Genomic DNA, 22,123 nt, shown 5'->3' with positions numbered 1-22,123 from the left:
CCGATGATCTCTCAGGTCTCTCTCTCTCTCTCTCATCATATCGTCCAAAACCGATGATCTTCTCAGGTTACTATTGCATTCATCCACAAACTATTGCTTACTCTCTATTTCAATTTCAATTTGATTTCTCTTCATGTCAAACTCAAGAAGATCATTTACATTGACATTAGGTGACTCATTTATCTCAAACATCAGAGATCCTTTACACCAGCATCAGACAGTGAAAACATATCAGGTTATAGATACATAAATGCATTTTGAGCTCAGCTTCAATGCAAACATAAACCTACATGCATCTTACTGTTACTGCCCCATTTTAGTAAGAAACCCAGTTTTGGTTGTTGCCATAAAAGACCGACACTCATGAGCATAAAGCGGATCAAAGAAGCGAGCATTGACAATCATGGCAGGTCAAAAGCCTAGCAGTCAAATGTGTAAGCACAGAATACCAGGAACGATAGTAAAAACAAGGAAAACTTGTGACAATCACCATAATTAAATTAAGAACAATCAGTAGTGATTCTTTGTCGGTATAAATTAATGAAGAAATGTAAAATTTTAACAGCTAAATCAATGTTAATACAGTTAAGTCAAAAGCGAGTACACTTTTATTAGCCAGCCAGAGTATGAAAATACCAAAAAAAGTGATCAAAAACAGGGACTGGCTTAGCATTAAGATTGCGGGCATGTCAGTTCTATCACCACCCTGTGTACATATACACGACCATTGACGATTGAAGATCACGATCTACCTTAAAGTGAGCATGGAAGAATCTCTTCACCTGCCAGACCAATAAAGCTTAAGTTCAGCTTCAGCACAGAATAAGTAACTAGTGCTAAGAATTGGAGCTTTACCTCTCTAAAAGATTGTGAGATTAGAAATTCTTTCAACTTCCTCTCTTCGGAATCAAATAAAACAATGTGGCTAGGTAAAGACCAGTTCTTTGCAAGTTCTGTTGCAAAGCCACGTGGATCCAGCATGAAACGGTCGGATTCATCTGGGGTTCCTCTTTGTTCACTAATATGATAAACCAGACGATGTTACCATTCAGAAACAGAATATGCAGCAAATGAGGTACATTATCGGGAATAAATTGCAAACTTAAACCTTGGTGTACAGTCCAAGAAGCGCATGGGCAGATTTTGGTGAATAGCTGAGTAATAAGGTGTGGCATGACATGGTGTCAAGAAGAGTACACTTCTGACTTCACCATTGAGTGATTCTCTTGCAATATATTGCATTACGTCTTCAGGTCCTCTCTGTCCAAGTATTAAAGTCAGTACAATCCAACCCAACAGAAATTTCAGGTAATGACTAGTATAAGCCAAAGTCCTGACCTTGTAGAACGTAAAACTACAACTATTAATCTCTCACCACAACAACAACAACAACAAAGCCTTATTCCCAAAAAGATTTGGGGTCGGCTAACATGAATCGTCATAACTATCAATCTCTCACCCCCAAACACAAAATTTGGGGAACTCTATGCCCCTCCTGGTCTTCAAGTACTTAGTGGGACATGAAGCACAGAAGCAGTGAAGGTATCTTGTGAGTATTAGGGTCTAGAGTCTTAGGTAATGTATTCAACAAAAGCTGCATTCTCCCTTATAAAATACAAGTATTGAAGTTATTATGACTATCAGATATTCTTCTCCAGGGGCCATCCCTCTCATTCAACAAGGAGATAAGGTAACACAACAGAGGACAAAAAAGACCAACAGACCAGTATTTACTCCCAAAAATCTATTGATAGTCTTACTTGATGAATATACCTGGTGAACCAAACTCATATAGAGGCCCATTGGGATGTTGGTGACAAGCAAAAAGAAAACTGCTAATCGCAACTTTACAGGCCATTTAGTATGTGTGGTTGATGCCTTTTTGTTTTTACCCATTGGTAAGTCAGGTGCTTCAAGAGCTGCTAATGTATACCCAGAAAACATCAATGCTATTGGAAGAATAGGCAAGATAAACCTGTTTGCAAAAGTATTAGCCTCTATAAAAATTATAAAGCTAGGTGAGAAAATCATCATACATCCAAACATGAATTAAAATGTACCTGAATTCTTTATGACCCAACAAACTGTAAATGCCTATAACCCAGCCAATTAAACCAGAGAGCTTCCAGTGTTTAGAGTCTATGATGCCTGCCAAAGAGAATGGCAAGAAGGTGAAGATCATCACAGGAAAGCCTTGAGTGAAGTACCAATGCCAAGGATGAGTTCCATAATAGTCTCCGCCAGAGGAAAGAAAGTTGAATTTCAGAAAATTTAAAGGCACTATGACCCAAGACCCGTAAACCATACGATCCAACAGAGTTGTGATTGCAAGCACTGCTGCCCTGAGAAGGCAAGTGAAGAATAATAAGAATACAGAATCCAGTCAATTAAGAATTAGATAAAACACACACACTCACACACACAAACAATAGAAACACTGCGAGTAATTTAGTTCATTAATTTATGGACTCAAATGAAAAGCAAACAAAAGTGGAAAGCTATCCAAAGAATTTCAAAAAGGTAGCCTAATTTAAAGTTAACTATAATATGGAGATTAAATCAAGAAAAAGGTGCTACAGAGAATCAACAACCCCCATTGCTGGGTATGCCAGAGGGAAGAAAAAGGGCAATGAAAACACAGCATGAGAAGTGGCTACAAAAGTTTGTAAGAGTTATGAGTTTGTTATGTGAGAAGCTTTTTAGAATGCTAACTTCAGAAATATACCACATCAAAGAAACAGTATGCACATCTAGATCTAACATGCTCAAAAAATACTTATAAAATGCAAGCAAAAACTATCTTTTTTTTTCCCCCATTGTTAGAGAGACTAAGATGCTTTCAAAGACATTGCAGAAGTGCTACAAACAGATTACTTTCTCTTTAAATTGGCCCAAAAACTGCCCTTCCAAAAAGTCCTGAAATGGAGTCTAAAGACTTGTGATAGAAGACATTGTTGAGGATGAAAACACAAAACTTGAGGCTAAGCACAACACCCTTGAAGAAGAAGCTGAAAGGTGAAACCATTGCCTTAGGAGCTGAGGGCAATGTCTGAAGATATTTTACGGAGTCTGAACTCACCATTATGAGAATTGTGACCTAAAGTCACTAATAGAGAGTAATAGCCTCAAGCTATCTTTTGAAACTTTCGGCCCTTATCAATCATATATCAATCTTTCCTCTATTAATCTGTCTTGCTAGCACATTATACAAAATCAGTCTACTACATTCTACACACCTCCCTTTTGTTCAGCACCTCTGATATAATTTACTAGCAACTACACTCAATCAACTTTAGCTTTATTCTTCCAACTAACATGTTCAGTGGCTTGGTACAGGAACAAGTAGTAATATGCTACATATTCCTAGCTTTACTGATCACAAATACTTGAAACAGCTTCTCTACCAATGGCATATTTGTTAGAGAAGAACTATTTTTAAAAGGGGGACATAACAAAGCTATTTCCAAATAACTAAACATGTGATGTGTGGCTAATAAGTGACCAACTCAGCAACCAAAGACTTACATCTCAGAGGCTAGCTAGTAATTAAACTCCAGAAGCCTAGGAAGGGCCACACCTGATCCATTACAGCCCTGCCTCTGTAAACTCTATTCTCGATCACTACAGATAGATTCTCAGCTTGCACTCAAGATAATCCCGGAAAAGAGATAATAAAGATAATTCTGCCTTCTTCTCATAGCTGGGAATAATGCTCAGGGTTTGAAATAAACATCTGCAGTGAACAGAATTGGATCTGTGGAAGCTAGATTAACTAAAGGAACAGATTTAAATTACCTTGTTAAGGCTTATTGCTTCTATAGTTCTTCTAGGTGTGCAGAAGTTTTTTTAAAAAGAAATAGAAAAGAGTTTAGGTCATTCTCAGCTGCCCAGGGAAGAGAAAAAACAAAAAATTAATATGCTTTAGCTAGCGGGAGCAATCACAATTACAACATTTCTGTCAATGGAATTCTATTCTTTAACAAGATTTTACAGTTGTCTTCCTTGTAGCAATTATAAAGCCAACTAAGAAAAATCCCTCTCATCACATCCTAACTCAGTAACTCAACACTGAATTGTGACAACAGCGATTCACATGTTGTGTAGAATATTCAATTCCATCCTTTGGTGGAAAACCATGGCATATTTCACTACAAGACTTTAGTGGAAAGGCAAGGCCATTGCCAATACAAGACTATTGAACACATTAACATATGATGCTCTAGCATTCTAATAGCACTTATAGACAAAGGACCAGCAACATTTTCTCTTGACTCCCCTACCCCCCCCCCCTGGGCGCCCCAAACACCTCTTCTGGAGTATAGAATGAATTACATAATGCTACAAAATATTATGACATAACCAACTTGATCAACAAAAGTTAGAAATTCAATGTGCATATAAATGTGTGTGATGCATGCTCCAAAACCTTAACTAGAGACTTATTTACTTCATGCAGTACAGATTCTAAACAGGCCCCTGAGTCCAAATTTTCAACCCAGGTATACACTCAAAAGTGAGATCATGGGAAAAAAGAGGAAGATAAGCAGTTGTACCAACCCAATAGGAGCAGCCTCAAGAAAGATGAATTTTAGTCCATCAGAAGCCACAAGCAGCTCTAGAACAGCGACATACAGCCATACTATGGCACTGGTTGGACGAACAGCACTGGCTAATGCAGCAGTAACCAGAGCCCACCTTCTAGAACTTGAAGACATTTTGCCAGAGCTAACTCTCATGCATGGCCAATAATAAAGACTGACTATAGTAAGAACAGTCTCTAAACTGTTGGATAAAGTTCTCGTACAACAGAAAAACACAAACCAGTTTGTAAGGTGAGAGAAAAGCTGTAATTGCAAGTTAAGTACAACTCGGATAATAAACGTGTTTTGATCATGGAATTTAAATCAAGGATATTCCCGCCATTCAGTAATGGAATTTCAACTTGTCATTTCGTGGAATGCCATTCTGTAACATGCGTTTAAAACCACACCACGACATCTGACATAAACCAAAAATCTCTGCTTCAGCCTTTAAAATCTGATTAAAGCCATTAAGTTAACAAGTACAACAGATTTACATAAAAAAGTAGATACTCTTTTTTTTTTTTTAAGATTTGGTTTTAAAAGGTTATCTTCAACTACAATCCAAAAATATTTACCACAGCTGTTATAGTTTTATGCTAATGTAGAAACTTTCCACTTTATCAACTCACAAAATAACACCCAGGACTCCGGGAGATGCCACATTTGCGTGGTACTACATTTACGATCTGCATATGTTCCTATTCAACTAGCGGACAGCAATAAATGCATCTATAGAAATCTAGCAAAAACAACATGAATTTGCAAAAAAGAAACTTCTATAATTTTAAAGGAAGGATACAGTCCACTTAGCAACCTGCTTCCCAAAAATGATGTCAGAAAATTTGTACAAGTACAAATCACATATGGCAGCAAAAATGGATTGCAGCAACCGTGGTGCTTTCATCTGAAACAATCATAAGCAATGATCACCAAAATGCCATCTCACTCGAGTCGGATAAAACAATAATAAACTTTTTGCCATTTTTATCAATCCAAGTTAATGATCACAAAATAAAAGTGTTCAATCTATTACATTTACATAATGATTGTTTCTGAGAAAATCCTTCAGTGCAATCTTTAACATATACTTAATCCACCAAAAACAACAAAAGAAATAAGGAATCCAAAAATTACCATAATCCAAGGAGTATCAAGGTGAAGAAAAGCCAAAACTTTATAAAGAACAGCAAACAAAAGTGGATGCAAGTAACCGCGAATTCCCCTCTTCCATTCCCATGTAAGATGTCCATATCTGCAATTTGAAAGTCACACAAAATGTTAAAAATCATATAATTTAACACTCGGGTATTTGAAATAATAACTCGAGGCATCACTCGGGCCAATAACTAGTTGCGTACCCAAACACGAGGCGATGCGCAACTTCAAGAGACTGCCAATGCTCATCAGGGTTAAAGTAAGTCTGCACCAAGAATGAATTTACCATACGCAAAGCAAGACAAAGGTAGAAAATGGTCTTCCATGATGTAGCAGAAGATTCTGGATTGTTCTTTGAATCAACATCAAATGAAGCTGGAATATCTACTGTTTCCCTTTTATCAGATACATTTTGCCTCATTCTCATTATCTAACAAACAACAATAATCGGCATTAATTACAGTGATTAATCTGATAATCAGAGTAAAGGGGGTTTTGGGCAGCGGAGCAGGGAGGAGTTGAACGGAAAAATCGATGGTGTGGAGGTGTAATTGAGGAAAGATGGAAGATTAACCGAAAGGTATTATTGCTTTGATTTCATGTGAATAGCTTAGTTCAACTTCAACAAAGGAAAAGGGAAGATACAAATCACATGCCATTCACATCTTGTTCAATTCGAAAAATTGACCAGAATAATTCCAATTTTGCCTTATTCATTCAAAATAATTCCAATTTTTGATGATTTTTTAATAATTCGAACTTTTATATGAATTTGTGCAATGCACAATTTTATTTATTTATTTATTTATTATTATTATTATCATATAATATTTTGATTGAGAGTGAGGGATAGCTCAAGTAGTTAGAGTTCCACTCCCGGTTTCAGGTGATCCTGTGAAAATTGTATTTATGATTAATAAATAAATCATAAATATGGTATCTCACCCGTCAAATATTAGGATAAATATATCACCCATAAACATTCTTTTTCATAGATCATATTTTATTTATAAAATTTATACTTAAAAAAAAAATTGTTCTGATCCGATTGACTCTGTTTCCCTTAATAAATATTTTGATAAGAACATTGAAAAAAAATACACATAAACCCATGTAACAAAAATTATTAGATACACTTTCCTCAAAAAAAAAATAATTGGATACACATGAACATATGTAATAAATATTATAATTTAAAAATAATAATATACATATATACCATTTATCTTCTATTTTGATAGAATCACCAACTTCATTTACAACCAACTACATCTAATCTAAAAAAGTGGATAAATAGAACACTAAAATGTTAGCAAAAATAAAATTGATATAATATAAATCTTTACATTTATATAAAATAAATCAATATATTTACCAGGAAGTGAAAAATTGTTGCGAAAATAATCTTAAAATTGTAATTGTAAAAAATCAAATATATGCATTGGAATTTTTTTCATTGTCCTTAATTGCTTGAACAACAGTATTCTGAAAAAATTGAATCATTATTTTGTTGTCCTTGACACCACGATATTGTTTTTTTATTTGGAACAATTGAAAAGTATCTAATGGAGTAAACTTTTCCTTCAATCAATTTTGGACGAAAGTGTTGAACAAAGTTGGCTTTAATTGAGGCATGAACGTAATCACTCTGTAATTAAAAAATAAGAAATTAACATAATTTAATAACTTGATTAAGCCACCTAAATCACAAATTTTGTTTTTGTTCATAAAATAAAATTATAAAAAATAAAAAAAATAAAAAATAAAAATAAAAATAAAAAACTAAAGAAGTTTGTGAAAAATTTAATTAAGGTAAACAATTTATAAAAATACCTCCTCGTTCAATAAGAACATATACAAACTTATTAAGTTATCTTATTTGCAGAAGTTTAGTACGTCAAATAAGCTGGAAACTCGTACATTGATTTTCCAATTATTTTTGCTCGAATTTAATTTTCGACTTAAATTAGATATTAGATCTGCATGTGAAAACAAAATTAGTAAACAAAACATAAACATATACAATCGTTACGTATCCCAAATAAACACAAATCTTTACGTACCCCAAATAAACACTATCTAAGTAATAATTACAAATGTAAATTTAAACATAGATTTTAAAAGTTAAGCTAAGAATTACCCAACCATTGATGATGACTTAAAACTGACACAAAATTACTAACACAAAATTCACTTGATGTGGATTTGTATTGTTACGAAAACTTGTTGATGTCCTATGATGCGTCAATTTATAATGGTAGGTGTCATAAATTTTAATCTAATCCTGATCAAGGAACAGTTTTTTTATTAATCATAAACGCTATCAAATTTTATCTTATAAATTTGTGCACCTATCTTTAATTTTTTTTTTACCATTTGTTTATAAGATAAATTCCTTTACAAAGAAAAATAATAAGATAAATTTATTTCTGTTTTCTAATCTACGTGGCATTAAAATTTTAGATGTCAATTATAATTCGTTACTTTTACTTAGGTGGCAATATAATTTTTTATCATTCGCCACTTTTTCTTAGATGGCGAGTGAATTTTTTAATTCTAAAATAAAATACAAATTTGATTCTTAATTGGTCGAAATAATACCTTTGCTTATGTGGCGCACCGATTGCTCTTGAAAAATGCCTAATTTATTTATATACTAGTTTTGATGGTTAATAAAATCTAGGGCAGTTCTGGGCCGGAGCAAGGTGGTCGACGAAACAGGGCCCCCAAATTTGAGGGGGCCCAAAATCTAGATTTATGTAATTAAGTTTGGTATAATATCATGAAATTGCAGTTGGAGTAGTGGTTAGAGCAAGTATACCGTGTATACAAGATCTTGGGTTCAGCCATGCATGATACCATTTTTTAATTTTTTGGGAGCTGGACAACTGGCATTGAATGTATCATTCCTCTAGAAACCTCCAAATACATTGAATGTATCCTCCCTCCAGAAACCTCCGCCCAAACCAGCAAACCCATTCTAATTCCCAAAATTTTTTCCCAAAAATTCAGATATCTTTCTTCCCAAAAAAATTTCAATCTACCATTCTAATTCCAAAAAAAAAACTCTATATCTTCTAAAATTCTATATATTCTTATTTACTTTCTATTATTATCTTCATTTTCTTCAATTATTCAATTAATTTTCAAATTTTTTCATCTCCCAAAATTATTTTTCCCATATTAATTCATAATTTCAACGGTTAAATCTTCAATTTTAAGATGAAATTAATTATTAAACCGTTGTTAATCTCCCAAATTTTCCTATATATGCATTTTATTCACTCTTTCAATTTTACAAATAAAAAAGAAATCTTTAAGATAATCTTAGTTCCAAAATTCTTTGCAAGTATTGTGAGTATAGGCTATAGCTAGTAATCGGAAAAAATTTCATCACAAACCTCTTCGGATTCAATACCGGATATGACTTTTTGTTAAATTTTAATATCTGGGTATGTTGAATTATTTCCTGTTGTTTAATTTAAGTGCATTTTTCTTATTTTTATTAACTTTTTTTGTTCAATTTTGTGGGTGGGAGCAGAAGTTGAACAATCGACGCTTTTGTCATTGGTGAAGACTTTTGATTCGACGCTTGCTGTGTACGAAGGCTTCTGCAATTTAAAACAGGTTAACAGGTTTAATTTTTTTTGTTTTGTTATTTACTTTTTTTTTCTGGGGAATTTTTAGTGCATTATTGTTGAATTTGAGGTTAATAATTCCATTGAATTTTGTTGAAATTGAAATGGCTCGTGTAGTTTACTGTGGAATTTGTTGTTTATTTTTTCATTTGCTCATTTAATTTTATTTTTAATTACTGATAGGTTTTTTTTTTGTTTTTTTTACACAAATTACAGAGATTGATGATGGAATATTGGATTATACATAGCAATTAGCGATCTTGGATCTGTCGAATTCAATCGTTGGCTTATTACAAGCTATTTCTGGTGATATTTTTCCTCTCTATCAAATATTTTGTGCAATTGTGTTTAATATGTTTCGAAAGTATCCATCTGAACATGAAAAACATAATAAAAAAGAAGGAAGATCAATTCATTCAATCACAAAAAGGTGCTTTAGATAAGTTTTTTTTAAAAGTGCCACAATCAAGTGAAAATCCTATTGACTCAGAGTTGTTAGATGAAAATAATGTTGGTGGTGATAATGTTAATGTTGATAATGATAATGTAGATGCGAATAATGCCAATGTTAATGTTGATGATAATAATATTAATGTTGAGCAAGAAGATGTGAATCTGAATAATGTAGATGATTTTGAACAAAATGTGGAAGAAAATTCAGACCATTATATTCACAATGTTAAAGAAAATGATTTTGTTTCTCATGATATATATGATCCAAGGATATGGGGAGCTCTTGATCAAAAGTCGATTGATATTTTGGCTATCAATGGCCTTAAAAGAAACTTAACCATAGTGAAAGGCCCAAAGACAAAGTATCTAGGAGATTTACTTCAAATTTGTACACTAGATATTTGCCTAATGGTGAAACATGTGATAGAGATTGGCTTGTTTATTTTAAAGAAATTGACAAAGTATTTGTTTTTGCTGTAAAATCTTCCAAAAGGGTCATGGAAAAGGCAATTTGGTTAATGAAAGATATAATGATTGGTCATATATAGCCATAGACTTAAAGAACATGAAACAAGTGTTGATCACGTTTCAAACATGGCTGCTTGATGCGAACTAAGAAATAGATTGAAAAATAATGAAACAATAGACAAAGTTGCCCAAGGCCAATTTCAAAAAGAAAAAGAGTATTGGAAAAGTCTCATTATTAGAATAATTGCTATTGTGAAGTTTCTTGGTAAAAATAACCTTGCATTTCGTGGGAAACACGAAAGGTTATATCAAAGTAGCAATGGAAATTTTTTAGGTTTGATTGAAATGTTGGCTGAGTTTGATCCTGTGATTATTGAGCATGTATTGAGAATGGAATTATTCATTATCATTATCTTAGCCATGATATTCGGAATGAATTGGTACTCTTACTTTCTTCTAAAATCAATGATGCTATTATGAAAAAAATAAAAGAAGCAAAATATTTTTCTGTGATGTTGGATTGTACACCTGATGCTAGTCATCAAGAACAAATGACTTTAATTTTAAGGTGTGTTGATAAATGTTCAAATTGTTATAAAGTTACAGAATTTTTCATTGAGTTCTTACAAGTTAATGATACTACTGGTCTAGGACTGTTTAAAGTGTTAGAAAATGTGTTAATAGCTCATGATCTTGACATAGATAATATCAAGGGACAAGGATATGATAATGGTTCTAACATGAAAGGTAAACATCAAGCTGTGCAAAAGAGACTATTGGATTTGAATCATAGAGCTTTTATTCTCCGTGTGGCTGTCATAGTCTTTATTTAGTTCTGTGTGACATTGCAAATGCTTCACCTAAAGCAAGGGAATTCTTTGAAATAGTCCAACGCATACTATATTTGTTAGTTCTACCAAGAGATGGCATATTTTAAAAGAAAATGTTAAAGGTTTAACTCTTAAATCATTATCTGTCACTCGATGGGAAAGTCGTGTTGAAAGTATCAAAGCAATTAGATTTCAAATAACTGAGATACATGAAGCATTACTTGAAGTAGTTGATGCTGACAATGACCATAAACTTCAAAGTGAAGCTAGATCCTTAGCAAATAATGAGCTTGGTAGTTATGAATTTTTGCTTGCTACAATCATTTGGTATGAAATGTTATGTGTTGTAAACTTTGTTTGTAAACAATTACAATCCCAGGATATGCTGATTGATATTGCCATTAGTGAGATTAAAGGACTGATTTCCTTTTTTTAAAAAATATAGAGAGAATGGTTTTTCAAAGGCCATGGATATTGCAAAAAAATTAGCTATTGAAATAGGAATCGATCCTATATTTCCTCAAAGACGTATAATACGTAGAAAAAAACAATTTAATGATATAGATGGTGATGAAACACTATTATCTCCTAAGGAATCATTTAGAATCCAATATTTTATATACATTGTGGATCAAACTATTGCATCATTGGAAAAAAGGTTTGAACAATATGAATCGTATGAGAATATCTTTGGCTTTTTGTTCAATTCTGATAAATTGCATTCAATGGATGATGAGAAACTTTTATCTTGTTGTTTTAATTTTGAAAATGCTCTTAAAAAAGGTGAGGTTTCTGATGTTGATGGAGAGGATTCATTTGTTGAGTTAACATGGTTTAGAGAGTTTTTACCCAAGGAGAAAATGGGAGCAATTGATTTATTAAATTTTGTAAAACGATATACTTGCTTCCCAAATGCAACAATTGCATATAGGATATTATTAACAATTCCTGTAACTGTTGCTTCTGCAGAACGGAGTTTTTCAAAGTTAAAGTTGCTGAAATCATACTTAAGGACAACCATGTCACAAGAAAGAGTAAATGGACTCGCTTTGATGGCAATTGAATCTGATCTTTTAGATGAAGTCGATATAGAGAATGTCATCGATGATTTTGCTACAAAACATGCAAAAAGAGCTACTCTTTTTAAGTGATTTCCAGGATTTTAATTTAATTTTGACAAATTTTCTGATGTAATGAATTTTTTTTATCAAATAAAAATTGGGTATTAAATTTATCGAGTAGAAGGCCCCATTTACTTGAAAAGTTGAACAGGACCCCATAAATAATTTGCAATTTTAGCCCCGACACTGAATAAAACTTTAGGATGAACCTTTTGACTTGAATGTTATATATGATCATATTATCCTTTTGATAATCCAAGATATTTAGACATACAATACCATATCGCTTATTTATATAATAGTGTACTTTTTTGTAGTTTTGTTTGTAGACAGATATCTATGTTATTATTGACGTTAAATTATTTTTATTAAACTGAAAGTATTTTTACCAAACTAAAATTATTTTTATTGATTTTCTATTTTTTTTTTAATAAATTAAATATACTATAAATGGAACTTATTTTAAAGAATTTTTTAACACGAATTTTATGATGAAATAGAATCGAGTTATAGGATATTTATTAAAAGTTATGATTAATTTTGTGTATATGAAATATCAGAAGTATATCGATAATAAAACTCTATACTATATTTTTATCTTAAAAAATCTATCCAAAATTCGCTTACTTGACATCATATGTGTCACACTTACATCTATTTGTCGCCTACGTGGCACGACACTTGACGAAAAACTGGAATGCTAAGTGTTGTTGTCTCGTGACCTGGCTGCGCGACACTTGGCGAAAAACTGGAATGCCAAGTTTTGTGCCTGTGCGATGCCTAGATGGTTAATAAAATTTTAGTATAAACTTTTTGGCTTGAATATTAAATACGGTCATATGATCCTTTTTTATAATACAAGATATTTAGACATACGATATCATGTCGTTGCTTATTTAAATAATGGTGTATAGTACTTTTTAAAAAAATATATATTTGATTTATCAAAAAGGATTATTCAAATAGTATAAAATAAAATATCTGTAAGGAGGGTGTGCCCGTCGTTTGGGATCCTTCTCCTTTATGCCCATGGCCCATTAAAAGGCTAGGACTTTACACCGTTTTAAGGCATGTTAGGATTTGAATTGTTGACTGTTTGGGGGACCTTGAATTAGAGTTGATTCTATCATTATGCTTTTTTGTAAGAAACTAGTAAGGAGTCGCCAATGAGTTTTAGGAAAACTCATAAACCTCGTTCATGCCTTTTTCCTAAGTGGAGTTCAAGGGATATTTAGCATGAATCATAAGTTTACACATGCCCAAATTGGTCTACTTATATCAGAAATGAGTTCGGGAGCGAGGGTACTAAAATAATGTTCCTTTTAGGGAGGAATCGCTATTCTAGCCCAAGTGCGGCCTCTACTAGCTCTTCCTTTTTCACAATTTCATCACCAAACAATATATGCAATGTGATACCTAAAACTATGTTAGTTGATTTTATTTACACACATTAATCACGTAGGAATTACATCGCAAAAGTCGTTATTCTTATTTATTCAAATTCGTGAAAGAACAAAAGTAAACAAGATTCGCCTTGGCTTAAGTGATAAAACAATCAATTAATCATTCCAATTCTAGTCTTGTTTAACGAAAGAATACTATGTGAAATTAATTAATTAAAAGTTTGTTTAGAGTAATCAAACAACACAATTTAGTTGATTAAAAGTTATTTAAACAAGAAAAGAAAAGGTGATTTATCTAAGTGCTCGAGATTTTACCACTTTTCCTTGCTAGATCTTCGTTTAGAACACTTATGGACTCCTTCTTGTTCGGGAACCTCCACTGTAAGAACAAATGATTAAAGGAGTGAGTGTTTAGGACAAGGGGAATGATTAGTGCATAAGATCACAAGGTTTCTGTTGACTTTCGAGTTAATTTCTGTGTGTTCAAAGCTTCGTATTACACTCCTATTTATACGGAATGGATGAATTTAGGGTTTTGAACATTCTGCTGCAGTAGGTGGCGCGCTCATCTCGAAAGGTCGCATGTAGCTGCTGTGCGCAAGTTGTTGAGTTGCGCTGTTGAGGGTAACGCAACCAATTGTCTTGTGTGTGGCTTTATGGTAAGATTCGATTCAGCATTTTTATAAAATTCTAAATCTTCCGCGAGCGCACCACTAGAGGTTCAAAAACGTCCAACCTTGTGGGTTGCGCGTGCCAGGCCAGCGCTACTCCTTGAGTTGCGCGCAGCTTTTTATGCGGCAGCCTCGGATTTTAACCTAGGCCCCTCTAAATTCGTCAAAAATAAGTTTAATCTCGGGATTAGGCATAATTACTGATCGGGCTTAGTTTTAGATAGCTTTTGTTCATTTTGTATTGGGTCAAGCTAGTCGTTTTATGTGTTTAAGCCTTAATCAACAATCCATAAGTATTCTTTACGTTGATCCAACACAAAGATGGTTTTATTTATCGTCATAGCACTTCCGGTCAAGACAGGGGACCAAAAGTAGATGTCTACTGTTAGCCCCCACTTTGATCGAGTCTAGGATAGACGATGATCAAAGTAGTCAAGGAAATAAATCCGAGACTCATTCTGCGAAGTTCCTTAAAGATAAGGAATCTTTCAGTAGTGTTGAGAATGTCGAAACTATCCTCGATTCGCTAAATGTTCAAGACGAGTAGCTGCTAAGACCAAAGAGAAAAAGTATTTCCTGGTTTTAGCGCGCTAAAGAATCTAGATTGACCCTTTGCTAATATAGAACGCTTTTACAAGTAAAGGCTGTCCTGGGTGATGTCATGTTATGAGAAGATATCGGGTTTAAAAAGAGTAAAGAGGATGATACCCTCTCAATATTCCATCGGCGGTCTAAAGTCTCTCGATCTGTCATTAAATTTTAGTCCATGATTTTAACAAATTAAAAGATGATAAAAATGAGGTGTGTTTTGGCATTCATAGCCTAGCACTTGAATAAAAGATTGACATTCGCTGCCAAAACAAATACTCGATGTCCACAAGATAGAAATACATGTCTCAGGACTGGAGGCATATATCCAAATCCAGTGAGAGAGAAGAAAATCGGCGACTCTCTCAGCAGTTTTGTGCACAAGATGAAAACACGCATCTCACGACTGGGGCACGCGTCTAAATGGCTTTAATAGGGGCCAATTCTTTATACAGGGGGTGGTCGAACACCTTAACTGCCCGATAAAGCTAGAGTGCTTCCTAGCTAACCGTATTTGCTTCCAACGGAGGGCGTCTGACCCCGATGATTTGGCGCGCCTGTCGACTCGTTAAGCTAACGCTTGATGACAATAACAGAAGTTCTACTGTTTTCGAACAGGAGGTAGATCACGTTGTTAGTGCAATTTTACGCAGCACATACGCCATACAATTTTACGCTGTACGATATGCTGTATCTTTGTTATGTACGCCAAAAATACCAAAAACGTGACATTTCTAAAAGGGCGGTACATGAAAATGCCAAACTGTCTATGGGAGCCCTTACGTAAAGCACCACTACGGGATATTTTAAGACGCTTTACAAAAAACATCCAAAATGTATGCTTGGGGCAGGCACAAAGCACGGTGTGCATGCAGGATGATGCAAAAAACTATCAAATAAGAAAATAAACTACTGGATGCAAAGCAATAAAAGGTTTTTGCAGGTTTTAAAAACTTCGCAAGAAAGCCTGTCGAGGTGCGAATTCAACGAGCTAAAACGTTTGGTTTGGAAGACAAAACAAAAACTGGGAAGATGGTCATTTTGGCTGACCAGTATCCGCGCGCAACTTTGAGGGTTGCGTTGGGGTGTCGCGCGCAATATTAGAAGTTGCGCATTGTTGTCTTGCGCAACTTTGAGAGTTGCGCGCAGAACTTAAACAACGAACAATTCTGAAGAAACATGATCCGCGGCTCGTGCTCTTCTTTGTCATTCGCCATTTCCGATCTCTTTCTCTAGAGCCCCATTTTCGTTATCGCTTGAAGCTAAGGAATGTAAATCTTGCTCCTTGTTTATTGTACCAAACTTTGAATTTGGTCAACAAAATGGGGAAAATCAAAAGAAGAACCCTAATTTGAAATTGGGGGTATTCGATTTGTTTTCATGAATTTGTTTGTTCTATGTTGTTGTGTCATTACAACAAATTTCATGTGAAATGGTAAAGTATTGATTCTGTATGAGCATATACAAGCATATACGTGTTTTTTCTTCATTCGATTTTGTGCTTAAACTTATTTATTTTTTATTGCTCATATGGACTCTACTCGTCAAATTTAATGTTAAATTGAAGTGTTAGAACGACAATTATGCACTAAAATTGGGATCAAAATTTTGAACTTTGATAATGGCATGGAATTGTTCTTGTGGCTCATTTTTACTTTGCCATGCGTAAGTTGTGAAATTGGTTTTATCAATGATAACAATAATAGATGGTTATTATTATTCACTTATAAAACTATGATTTCAAGATTTGCATAAAACTAGTTAGTTTAGGAAATTCTTGAAGACATCATCGAACTGGTGTAATTTGGCTATATTTCGGGCTTATGAGCCCCCATTTTATATTTTCGAGTGTCGTAGCCCCCAATATTGGGTGGCTTCGATAACATGTTTGTTTTTTAAAAAAATTAGACCTTTTCATGTTGCTCGAAATGGGTCTAGAAATCTCGTGTTTCGTCTTATTATGATAACAACTAGGGTCTTGGAAATGATTAAACGAGTGTGTTAGATCATTTTCGACCATTGATAGTTTTAACAAAGGAAATTAGCTAAGTCTAGTAATATTGGTCGTTCGTGAGAACAAGTAAGAGGGAAAATGAAATGTTGTTCAACTTTTTCTTCTATTCTCGCTACTTTCGAATTCTTTCCTTTGAGCTCAAATGTTGTTACTGATTGAAGCTCGAGAAAGTAGATATTATCCTCTTTGCAAAATTCCAATGTTTTTAATTTTTTCATTCGCGCAATAATAGAGAATGAAGACCCCTTAATTTTGAATTTAGGAGTCTTTTATTTACATTCTAATTCTTGAAATTCTTTGTCTTATGTTAATGAAGTGTCTTTGATACAATTTTCATGACGAACGATTGAGTATTAAACTTTCATATGAGCAGGCATGTTGTATGCGTTTGAATTCTATTTTGATACTCATGATTTTGTTTCTTTCGCTCTATACTAGTCATACTCTCTAATCTCTAGAGTAAATTGAAGTATTGAAACAACAACTATGCACTAAGATTAGTGTTTCACTACTAGAAATAAGCCGTTTTCCGACGGAATCGTTCCGACAGACCTAAATTCCGTCGGAAAATTCGGACTTTCCGACGGAATTAGGGTTTGTCAGAAAATTCCGTCAGAAAAGGTCCGTTACGACGGAAAATCCCTCGGAAGTCTTGCGACGAAAATTAATTCCCTCGGAACTCTAGGCTTCCGACGGAATATTCCGTCGGAAAGTTAAATTTCCGACGGAATTTAAATCCGTCGGAATATTCCCTCGGAAATCCCAAATATTCCGAAGGATTATTATTTCCGACGGAATATTCCGTCAGAAAATTCTAATATAAAAAAAAAAACAACACCCACAACTCTGATTTTTTTCTTTTTCTCTTTCTCCTCTCCTCTCCTCTCCTCTTTCTCTCTCTTCTCCTTCTCTGACCTCCCTCCTTCTCTTAGATCCGCCTCTCTTTCTCTCTCTTCTCCTTCTCCTTCCTTCATTTCTCTCTCCTTCGCCCTCTCTTTCTCTCTCTTCTCCTTCTCCTTCCTTCGTTTCTCTCTCCTCCTTCTCCTTCCTCCATTTCTCTCTCCTCCACGCAACCAACACCAAGCACCACCGTCGCTGCGTAACCAACACACTTTCACCGCCTTCCAAGGTTTTTTATGTCAAATTCGACCATGAAAACCCTTAATCTAGAGTTTTCATGGTCGAATTTGACCTTTAAAACCCAAATTCAAGCTAATTTAGGGGTTTTGATGGAATTCAAGGTAAGTTGTCGAATTTCTTCGTTTTTTTTTTTTGAAATTTTTGGGTTATTTTGGGTCGAATTTTTGGGTTTTTTTCTTTTGAAATTTTCGGGTTTTTTTGGGTCAAATTTCTGGGTTTTTTTTTGGTCGAATTTCTGGATTTTTTGGGTCGAATTTGTGGGGTTTTTTGGGTCGAATTTGTGGGTTTTTTTGGGTCGAATAAGTTGGTTTTTTTGGGTTGAATTTCTGGGTTTTTTTGGGTCGAATTTGTGGGTTTTTTGGGTCAAATTTGTGGGTTTTTTTGGGTCGAATAACTTGATTTTTTTGGGTCGAATTTCTGGGGTTTTTTGGGTCGAATTGCTCGGTTTTTTTTGGTCGAATTACTTCCTTTTTTTGAGTCAAATTACTTCGTTTTTTTTAAAGTGGTTTTCTGCTGTTTATTTGGGTGATTTCGGTGGTGGTTTGGGAGGGTGTAGAATGGCGAGGTGGGTGGTGGTGGTTTGTAGATCTGGCAAGGTGGGTGGTGGTTTGGGTGGTGGTATTTGGGTGGTTGGGAGGGGATACGGGTTAGGGTGGTGGGTGGGTTTTTCGGTTGGACGTGGTGGTGGTGGGTGGTGTGGGAAAAGGGGTTGGAAGTGGTGGTGGTGGGTGGTGTGGGAAAATGGGTTGGACGTGGTGGTGGTGGGTGGTGCGGGCAGGTGGCAAGGGTGGATCTGGGTGGGTAAGGGTTAGGGGTGGGGCTCTTTTTTTTTTATTTGATTTTTCCGACGAAAATTTCCGTCGGAATATACCTTTTCCGGCAGAAAATTCTGTCGGAAACCTCCCCAACTCCGACAGAAATTTCCGTCGAAAAATTGCGACGGAATTTTGTTTAAAGTCAAAACCAGCTTCGACAGAACGGATTCCGTCGGAAATTCCGTCGAAATAGTGGCTTCCGACGGAATTTCCCTCGGAAAACGTTGAATTTCCTACAAAGTGTTTTGCGACAGACATATTCCGACGGAATTGCGTCGGAAGGCCATTTTCTGACGGAATTTCCGATGTTTCCGACGGAATTTTTCCGTCGAAATTAAGCTGTTTTTTTGTAGTGTTTTTGGGTTTGAACTTGAAAATGGCTTGAATATGTGATATGTTTATGGCCAAGTTCAGTTGCAAACTTAGTTTTCAAAGGAACAAAATTATTATTGAATCATTCTGATGCATTTGAACATTGTAAGGCTCGAGATCTACGTAAACTATTTATAGTTTAGGCAATTTCTCGAAAGTAGCTCGAATGTCATGAATATCTCATTTTGTTTATTGTGGACATTGGAGCCCCCATATGTCAGGTTATGCGCATTCTTGCTATTTCTTAAGTCTTGGAGCCCCCAATTTGGGGTAGTTTCAATGACTTGTTATCGTTTAGGCCATTCATATCATCATGATGTGGGAATGAGCCTATGTATCCCATGTTTTGTGTTTTGAGAACATTTAGGATAATGACATGGCTTACGCATTTTTAGCTAAAATCATGTTTAAGGAAGCAAGTTAGCTCTTTGCTTGTTTATAAACCAAAAACAATTGTTGTTAAGGTTTAGTAAACTTTACCTAATGTCTTAACGTTGTAGAGATCATTGAGGTAAGATTATTCTCAGAGTTGACTTAGAAAAATGTCTCAAATATATATTTTCATTGTTCTTATCAATCTTTGATTTTGATCTTGTAGGTGTTTTGTTAACCATCCCTAAGCCAATATTCGCATGACGACTACGCGAGAACAAGTTCGAGTTGAGAAGAAGTTGAATCTTAGTTGGAAATATTTATGTATACGCATGTATTGTCCAAAAGGTTATGGAAAATCTGAAAATTTATTTATGTTGAGAAAATGAAACAAAATTCAGAAAGGGAATTTTGAAGACTTTTTTTAGAGAGTAGGAAACACGTTATTTCAAAATAGAATTCAAAATTTGAAGAACGTCCAATAAATTTAATAAAAGTTTATTTTGAAAATAAAGTGAAGCTACTATTTCTAGTACGCAAAATTCATAAACATGTTATTTTCGAAACTGGACCCGAAATGGAAAGAAAAGCCTAGCTCGTAATTGAGTATGACTTTTTGTCCAAAATTGATGAAGGCAGGTTGTAATTTGCAACTTATCTCGAAAAGATATGAAAATGTGAGCAAACTCTTGTATATTCAATCTTATCGTCTCTTTTTGTTTTTGTCATAATTGTCATATTTTGCTAATTGAAAGTGAAGTTCTTCTCATTAAGCAGGCACCATGGTTTGAAAATGAATATTTATCAAATTTAGGTTTGATGGAGTGTTAGAATAATTTGTAAAATCATTCGAATCACTTTCCAAAATATGGTCTTAATTTTTTTCAAAAGTTAGGGTAGACCTATATTTTTGTAGCCCCCAAGTGTAGACTTAGGTGACTTTTACAATTCGTGTATACATATGCTAGGGGATGTTTCTCATATTCGAAGCCCCAGGATTTGTGTTTCCAATTTGTGGGATTTTGCATATGTTTATCATGAATTGTTTGATCAAGTCGGAAGTAATGTTCTTCCCTTTGTCATTTAAAGTTATTAAGATGGTTCGTAATAAGCTTTGCATGACATTGATTTTGTAACATAATTAGTGTATTTAAATCTGTAAATAGAGAGAAGTGGGGATGTCCTGGCTTTTTTTTTGCCCCTAATTAAGGAAAAGAGGAATTTTTATTTACCATTTTTGGAGTTTTTTAGTTTGCCAATGGGAGGGATCATCCAGACTTACCCCCCAAAAAAGAAATGAACAAAAAAGACGGATTATTTGCATAAAAAGGAAGGGGAATCCAACTTTCCCACAGAAGAATAAAGAAAGAGAATTAGACATGTTTTCGAAAAGCAAGGATTGTTGACTTAATAGTTGAATCATCGTGATGACTTGGCAGTAAGGTATACATGTAATAGCGATAACGATCATTTTTTCATGTAGCGACCATATCAATGTTCCTCGCTTAGAGAAGATGGAGATATCCCACGTAGGCGGACATATTAATTTCTTAGGATAAGTAAGATGGCCAATGCTCAAGAGTTGTAAAAGACATCTAAAGTTGACGTCGAGGCTGTCAATATTTATCAAATCAATTTACTATATTCACTCGTTTTCTTTCTAGGCAATGTATATAGAACTTGAATCACTTTGGTAATAAATAGCCATATTATTAAAAGAAAATAAGATGATTGTTTTTGAATGATAGTCATCTTAATTTTCTTGGCAAAAGATATGGCAAACATCGAATTTAATTTGATTCGATTGCTTTACTATAAACGATGTAATCAAGCCAATGGCTATCAAATCATCCAAATTATTTGATTTTATTATTTTTGCTCAACACTTTATGCACTTTATGTATGGGCATAACTACTCAATAGTAGGTCCATATATACAAAAACCTAAGGTGGGCCATATTTTCGTAGAATATGACTTTCGTGGTACATGGTTATGGTCTACCTCAAGGAGGGCCTTTCCAAGGTTGTAACGTGGCTAGGCTTGGGGTTACGAAGAATGGACAGGCTCAAGTATACTCCCTTAATTCTTTACTTTTGGTGCTTCTCCTATTAAAACCTTCCTAGTCTGTTTGACCACTTCTACATTAGGTGCTTTTCTCTTGCCTTTTCTCTCTGTTTTTTTTTTCTCTCTCTCTTTTTTTGGCAAGTTTGGTTTTGGTTTTAGAACGATTTTTTTTTTCTTATGCATTGGATCTTTCCTTTTCGGGTTTAGACTAACTTTGCGTCCCCCTCTTATAATTCGTTCCCCCAAATTTTCATTTCTATCTCTTTGCACCATTCCCATCCCATGGTTTGGAATAATGTAGGTTGAATAAGTAAGGCTCAATTGACGAGGCTCAAAAGGGCTGCCAAAAAGATGGATTTGTTCTAAGGTTAAAAACATGAAATTATCTACGTGGAGATTCAAGTTGCCTCTTGTGTTGGTGTAATCATCATATCC

General features: G+C 34.4%; 3 protein-coding genes across 3 annotated transcripts; 2 read left to right on the top strand and 1 right to left on the bottom strand.

Moving 5' to 3' along the window:
* Positions 1-477: 477 nt before the first annotated feature.
* On the bottom strand, positions 478-6,376 carry LOC110735703 (GPI mannosyltransferase 3-like). Its single transcript, XM_021915891.1, has 9 exons — positions 5,942-6,376; positions 5,718-5,835; positions 5,383-5,487; positions 4,558-4,844; positions 2,061-2,342; positions 1,774-1,975; positions 1,109-1,260; positions 856-1,018; positions 478-782 (listed from the first exon to the last, which is right to left on the bottom strand). The coding sequence occupies exons 1-9, from the start codon at positions 6,163-6,165 to the stop codon at positions 699-701; spliced, it is 1,617 nt and encodes a 538-aa protein (XP_021771583.1). The 5' UTR covers positions 6,166-6,376; the 3' UTR covers positions 478-698.
* Positions 6,377-9,754: 3,378 nt separating this feature from the next.
* LOC110735623 lies at positions 9,755-11,563 on the top strand. Its single transcript, XM_021915810.1, has 4 exons — positions 9,755-10,249; positions 10,556-10,737; positions 10,836-11,044; positions 11,238-11,563. The coding sequence occupies exons 1-4, from the start codon at positions 9,755-9,757 to the stop codon at positions 11,561-11,563; spliced, it is 1,212 nt and encodes a 403-aa protein (XP_021771502.1).
* A 31-nt stretch (positions 11,564-11,594) lies between these two features.
* LOC110735622 (zinc finger MYM-type protein 1-like) lies at positions 11,595-12,278 on the top strand. Its single transcript, XM_021915809.1, has one exon. The coding sequence runs from the start codon at positions 11,595-11,597 to the stop codon at positions 12,276-12,278; it is 684 nt and encodes a 227-aa protein (XP_021771501.1).
* Positions 12,279-22,123: the final 9,845 nt, after the last annotated feature.

This window comes from Chenopodium quinoa, unplaced genomic scaffold (genome assembly GCF_001683475.1).
Source record: "Chenopodium quinoa cultivar QQ74 unplaced genomic scaffold, ASM168347v1, whole genome shotgun sequence".
NCBI classification, from domain to species: domain Eukaryota; kingdom Viridiplantae; phylum Streptophyta; class Magnoliopsida; order Caryophyllales; family Amaranthaceae; genus Chenopodium; species Chenopodium quinoa.
The sequence above is the reverse complement of the archived record's forward strand: the minus strand, read 5'-3'. Positions and strand labels throughout refer to the sequence as shown.

What these genes read in the sequence shown, in the direction of transcription:
- LOC110735622 (XM_021915809.1), top strand. Translation starts at nt 11,595, where the DNA reads ATGGATATTGCAAAAAAATTAGCTATTGAAATAGGAATCGATCCTATA.
- LOC110735623 (XM_021915810.1), top strand. Translation starts at nt 9,755, where the DNA reads ATGAAAAACATAATAAAAAAGAAGGAAGATCAATTCATTCAATCACAA. An exon ending in ATGATATTCGGAATGAATTG is followed by an intron (nt 10,738 to 10,835) that starts GTACTCTTACTT and finishes ACCTGATGCTAG; the next exon opens with TCATCAAGAACAAATGACTT. An exon ending in TAATGGTTCTAACATGAAAG is followed by an intron (nt 11,045 to 11,237) that starts GTAAACATCAAG and finishes ATATTTTAAAAG; the next exon opens with AAAATGTTAAAGGTTTAACT.
- LOC110735703 (XM_021915891.1), bottom strand. Translation starts at nt 6,165, where the DNA reads ATGAGAATGAGGCAAAATGTATCTGATAAAAGGGAAACAGTAGATATT. An exon ending in GCGCATCGCCTCGTGTTTGG is followed by an intron (nt 5,836 to 5,941) that starts GTACGCAACTAG and finishes TTCAAATTGCAG; the next exon opens with ATATGGACATCTTACATGGG. An exon ending in TCTCACAATCTTTTAGAGAG is followed by an intron (nt 783 to 855) that starts GTAAAGCTCCAA and finishes TTGGTCTGGCAG; the next exon opens with GTGAAGAGATTCTTCCATGC.